General features: G+C 37.7%; 1 protein-coding gene across 1 annotated transcript; it reads right to left on the bottom strand.

Moving 5' to 3' along the window:
* Positions 1 to 395: 395 nt before the first annotated feature.
* KCNG3 (potassium voltage-gated channel, subfamily G, member 3) lies at positions 396 to 1041 on the bottom strand (the record flags this gene model as incomplete). Its single annotated transcript, XM_009873222.1, has 1 exon — positions 396 to 1041. A coding segment is annotated over one exon (646 nt), but the record flags the coding sequence as incomplete, so codon positions are not given.
* Positions 1042 to 6453: the final 5412 nt, after the last annotated feature.

Genomic DNA, 6453 nt, shown 5'->3' with positions numbered 1-6453 from the left:
TTAGATACTGAAACTTTTGAAAATCTTCTGCTACATGTTGCTTAGAATGGTAGAGGATGCAATTATGGGAGTGACTGATCTCAGTGCTAAGCCCATTTTTTTGTTCTGCTTTTGTGTGGAAGGGCAAACCGAAGACCAGACTGGTCTAGCTGAGGACTTCTGAATCCTCTTTTGTTAATCTTGTTCTTTCAAATTTGAAACATTGCTCCCTCTCCCTGCAAGGTGCCCAAGGCAGATGGCCATCCTTCATGTCTGAATGGTGACGGGCTTTCTCCAGGCTGGCGAGAGTGTTGTTCCGCAGGACCATCCAGTCAAGGAGGACACGCGAAGGGACCCTCCACCGTTCTCTTCTAAGACAAAGCTTAGCCATGAACTAAAACAGAATGCGAGTTTGGTCAATTTAAGAATTCAGCAGAGAGGCTTCTACTGTACCTAGCAGATCGGAACTTGAGCTCATGGTAACATTGCACAAAGCTGTGATAAATGAAAGTGATTGGCAAGGCTAATAAAACGATACCGCTAACCACACAAATTCCTCCAAGAATCCTTCCTGGTACAGTGATGGGACACATGTCACCATAACCAACCGTGGTCATCGAGATGATCACCCACCAACAAGCAGCAGGCATGCTGGCATAATCCTTATTCTTTGTTCCCAAGTCCAGCCCATTTTCAAGAAGCTGGGAAAGTGCACTGAAAATTGCCATAGCAACACAGATAAAGACAAGTAGCATCACCATCTCTCTGTAACAACGCTTCAGAGTCAGACCAAGTGTTTGAAGACCAATGAAATGACGAGCCAGTTTAATCACCCAAAAAATCCTCATCATTCTTAAGACCCTCAAGGTGACTCCAGCCCTCTGAAGCTGTGAATTTTCCCCTGTGAAAACTGTCATTAGAACAGAGATGTAGTAAGGAGTAATTGCCAGTAAATCAATGATGTTGAGAGGTCTTCTGACAAACTCACACTTGTTTTTGGAGACGATGAACCTCACAATGCACTCTGCAGTGAACCAGCCTATGCAGATAGCTTCAATTATCCTGTCAAAAGAAACAAGGTACAGTATTTATGTTCTGTGGAAAAGCTCTAGTGGGATGCTTGGTTTGGTCACAGATATTACCAAATTGACATTCAGACCTTCACAAATGACAAACAGAAAGCCACACTACTCTTGTCCTGTGCAAGTTCAGCAATTAACCTGAGGATCTAGTGAAGAGTTTAAACTGATCATCACCAAGAACTCACTCCCTGATCGTCTTCTTTGAATTACAGATTGCTAGTGGTCCTAATATGAGACAAGTATGCCTACAGAAAACTGGAACTCTGCAGGAAATAGTATGCCACCAATGCCGATGTACGACATTATCTAAACCATCTTTTTTTTTTTATATTGGTTGGTTGTGGTTTTTTGTTTGTTTTAAATCTGTGATCTACTTGGGCATATCAAGGGCCGTGGATCAGTGAACTGGCAATTACAGAACCAGACTGCTAAACTAAAATGGAAGTGAATATGGAGTAGGCAGGAATCAGCTTTTGCTTTGGATAATTCATGCAAATTGGCTCTTAAGGAACCAGCCTAGACCAGTCAGATTTGTGTCCCAAACACAGGCTTAACTAGGGCTATATTCATAACTTTACAGGTATTGTCACTAAATACAGGTGGTATTTTATTTTTTATCATTGGGTACATGAAGTAATAAGCTTGTGTCCTCCCATTTACCACTGTGCTCTGTATTACTGGTCTTTTGTTTGTTTATTTTAAATGTACCTCCACCTAAACTGAGTTGCAGCAAAAATGTAAAAGTAACCAAAGCAATAGGCAAGATCATCTTGTTGCAAAATACAAGTAATGGCCTTAAGAAACCTTGGAAGGTGATTTCACTATGTTCTTAAATGTTTTCAAGTCCCAGTGCAGTGAGTAAGACTTGAGAATATCTCAACTTGAAAGCAGTGGAAGGTAGAAACAGAAGATTAAAATACTGCTCTAAGATTATTTAATAACTTGTAGTCTCAAATCTCCCACCTGATAATAACACTCTTCTTAAGAATTCAGACTGTGCTTGCTTGTTTAATGTAGGAAGGAATGGGAGTTAATCTTTCCCTCTTCCCTTTGTTTATCTTTTTTCACCAAGAGTTTGAGCAAAGTAAAAGCCCATCACCAATGCCATCTCATACCACCAGGTCTGAAACCAAACTGACAAGAGAATGGGGATTTGAAAATACTACCAGAGCTGTTTTGCTACTACAGGGATCTTAACAAGGTAGTATCTGTAGAAACATAATTGCAAGTAATACTCTGTCATTTCATGTCTAAAATTTTGCTTCCCCAACATGTGCATATTATTTTTTACCAGTTCTGAAATCTGTTGTTATTATTAAGACAATGGCTTGTTAGAATGGTAATATTCTTTTGTAACTGCTGTAATTATACTACAGACTCTAAAAACTAACTTTCATAAAAGTTTCATACACTAATTTTTTTTTTATTTGCTTCATTTTCTTCATTCACTTTAGTTTTATGCTAAAAAATACAGGGAACAGTACTGGTCAGTTGATGAATAGTACACTAATTCCAGCAACAGGAAATTTAAATGAACATTAATTAATTCCTTAAATGATTACTCACTAAAATCAAACCTTGTTTTTCTCGTTTCATAAATAACAATGAAAGTTCTGTGAGCAAGTGGCCTTTCTTCAGAAAAGGCATATAAAAGACTTGTTTATGTTAGCACCTTTTGATGGAACGGTCTGTGATTTTCAAAAATAGCTTGCTCCTAAGAATTACATATTCTCTTAAAAATTAATCTTTTGAAAATACTAGTGCTTCTTTTAATAATGACAGTGAGTGATAACTACCTCAGGTGGAGATTTAATTTCTTTTGAAAAATGCTCAGATCATGTCTTCTAAACAGCAGTAATGCACAGAATATATGTAAATTATTTTATGAATGTGCATTATTGTTCTTTTATGTTGAAAAAAAATCAAGAAAAAAATCTGAATGGGTAAATTCTCTTAAATGTTTTTTACACAGGAGCAGGACTTTCCCTGGTAAAATCAGTCAACGAGCAAGATCATGGTAATGGAGACACTGATAAAGTCTGAATGGACTTATACATTGGCTAGTTGAGATCTCCTGTTATGATTAAAAGAAAAGGGCTATCTGGGTAAAAAGTTCCAGCCAGGAATATTCAACAATTCCAACAAACTGTGTTTCTTTACAGTTTATGAGATTTCTCTGGTAGTGCTGCCTGTGTCTGGTGACACAGAGCATTTAAATGAAAAAGCAATTTGTAACTATACAATTGAAAGTTTTTTTTCATTTGGTACCTCCTCCTGATGCCCTGATAATATTGGAAGTGTGATTCCTCCATTCTGTCACCAATTAGGCAGGTAATCTCTTGAGTTGAGCTTTAAAGACGTTAGGTCCCAATCATTGTGATTCAGTAGAAGTTGCCTTTATGCATCCACACTGATTCAGTGGTCCAGCATAACTCTGGGGAATAGTTGTGCAAGTAAAAAAATCCATGAAATGTGATCAATCCATTGTTTCACTCTGGCAGTTCCTAGTACACAAGATACTGTAAATCAGTTACACTTCCACAGGAAGGACTGAAAAACCCTTTTAGAATGGGCTTGAGGAGAGCTAAGGAACATCACTGATGCGAAAATGACAAAGCAAGATCAAGACAGTGGGAGGTGCATTACTGCCACTCCCTTATATAGTGCACTTCCATTTCTCCGTTCTACATCTTTCCTTCTTAGGAATTGTATGCATGCTGGCTAGAGAGAAGATAATGAAGAGGGTTATACTTTATATTTTTTCCCTTTCCTCTCCTTTTTAGCCTTCAGTGAAACATTTTTCACTTTTCCTCCCTTGTCACTCCTTTTTGCCTGTGCAGATCGATTTTGGCAGTCCTGGTGAGTCATGTAAAAGTAAGTGCTTTGGTGAGAACTAGAAACCTCTGGCCTGTTGGGAAATCTGGAGTGCTACAAACTACATTTCCACTTTCAGATCAGATCTCCCTCTCCTTGTAGTGACTCAAACCAGTACAATAGCTAAGCTTGTTAATGGTTAAGTAACATCTAATAAGGAAAGCAAATTTAACAGTTAGTCCTCAAACTGAGTATAAGTTAAAGGCAATAAAATGCATGTACCCAGAAAACTAAAGTTACTGTATTTTTTGTAATCAATATTTGCTGCATATTTACAGGATGGACTGCCTTTTATTGCCTATTCCTGGAATAATATAACTATATAATTAAATAATGAGCTGTATTTGGTAAAATGTAGTACTTTTTTCATAAACTACCATCACAGTTTGGGCTTTCTTTTCTCATATCAGCTGAGTTTTAAAATAGATATTATTCAAGGTGAGGGGAAATTAAAAACAAACTCATGAAGCATTTCCTTGAAGATTCCCCAGAAAATTTGTTAATAATCAGAGAAAAAAACTAAGTCCTGTTTTTTTTATTCCGTGTAACTGAACCGTTATTTCTGCTCAAACTTATTGTTCACTGTCCCAGACTTAAGAATATGAAAGAGGGGTTTTCTCCTAAAATTTTAAACCTTTTGGCACGTCTTTCAAGATTGCTCTAATGAGTCTTTTGTCCATAAATGGAAAATCAAGCCTTTGTGAGCCTCCTTTCCACTCTAATCCCCTCACTGTTCAAGTTTCCGTTCCATCAGATAACTTCCTTTCAGAATGAGCTATTTTATATACAATGAGTTAAACCACTTCAAAAATTATTTTTTTTCAATCACTAACAAAACTGTTCTGTTACTACTAGAAAAAAAAAATCATATTGTAAATGTCTTTGAATATTTTAACTTGGCATTATTCTTTGCCTCAGCATGACAATTTGTATATTTTCAATATCCCCTGCTGAGCTGGTTGAAATCTAGCCAAAATATTTGTTAGTGGCACTATTATCTATTAAGCTTGTAAATAAAACATACATATCAACAGGACACACGAGGAAAACAGATGATATGATTTAAAACAGTATATGACAGGATTAAAGATTAAAGTCTGTCAGCACTGATTTGCTAAATTTTTGCTAAAGCCTATTTCCATGTAAATTACATTAAACTTAAAAAATATCCAAGCAGTAGCCAGAATGATCAAATTCCTCCTCAGGACGACTCCTAGTCATTTCAGCAAATGTATTTTTTCTTTTTTTTTTAATCCTTCTGAAATCAACAGGGCTTCTGTCTCACTATGAAGTATAGAGTAAGGGCAACAGAGCAGCTAGGTTCCCTGCATTAAAAACCTTGCTGGCTTTTTTCCACTCTGTCCCTGCTTTGGCAGCAATAATATGTCTCGATGCATTAAACTCTGGTGATGGCTGTAATGACCCAGCACTCCCCAGGGGAGGGGCAAATGCCGTTTGCAGCTCTCAGGAGATACCTGGATGTGAATATCTCGAGCCGTGAGGTCCTCAGCATCTTTTCTGTATACTTGGAACACTACTGGCACTTAGCCCTGGTGAACGTGTTATGCTTCTCTTGTGGCCAGGCAGTGATAGGCATTTGTTCTTTGTATTATCTCTATCTTTCAAAAACCTCGTAAACTCATTAGAACTCATATGCATGATTTTAACTTAGGTCTGTAGTTCCATTCTTCACCTTCAGCCCACTGTTTTAACTTAGCAAAAATGTGCTGTTTAGGTTAGATCTTACCCAGGAAAGATGTTTGTTGTTTTGGTGGTTTTTTTAACAGATGCTGGATATGAGCATTTGGGTGTTCTGAAATTCCACTACCATATAGGAATAATGATTTTCATGTGTCTAAAATTCAAATGCAGCTTTCTAAGTTGATGTTTTGCAAAGATGAAAGAAAGCCCACTGGCATCTGTTCAGAGATGCTGTTTGGAGAAGTTACTGTGTTTGTTTGCTTTTGCTTAAGAACGCAGCAGTCATATAGGCTTGATAAGTGAGTGATTCTTTCAATGCAAATTTCATCACGATTAGTAAGTGGAAAAGAGACAACCGTCTCCCGCTTGTGCTAACAAGCAACTTGTATTTAGTGTTAGAAAAATAGTTTAAAGGCAGGTAGATAGACCTGTGCTGGAAGTAAGTCAAGCAGCTTCAAATGACTTCCCATTACAGGCTTGAGAAGCTTCCCCCAAACAATTATGCTTACAATGAGGGCATGGACGAGGTTGCTGATCAGACTCGCAGTATGCGTCTGTTGGCACAGTTCATAGGACAGCAAAGATGACTTGAAATTGCCAGAAGCAACAGAAGGGGAGACAGGTGTGTCCCTGCTGTCTGCTCCTAAACTGTGCAAATCTGATGCAAATCTTTAGTTCTGGTAAATGAAACGTGCCAAGGCAGAAATCTTAAAATGCAAGACATTTAATAACTCATCTCTCATCCTGAGGATGGACCCAGGGAAGGCAATCCCTCTGCAAATCAGAGAATTATATTGTCAGTGTCTGTCAAATTTGT

The sequence above is a fragment of the Apaloderma vittatum genome, unplaced genomic scaffold, assembly GCF_000703405.1.
Source record: "Apaloderma vittatum isolate BGI_N311 unplaced genomic scaffold, ASM70340v1 Scaffold40657, whole genome shotgun sequence".
Taxonomy (NCBI): Eukaryota; Metazoa; Chordata; class Aves; order Trogoniformes; family Trogonidae; genus Apaloderma; species Apaloderma vittatum.
The sequence above is the reverse complement of the archived record's forward strand: the minus strand, read 5'-3'. Positions and strand labels throughout refer to the sequence as shown.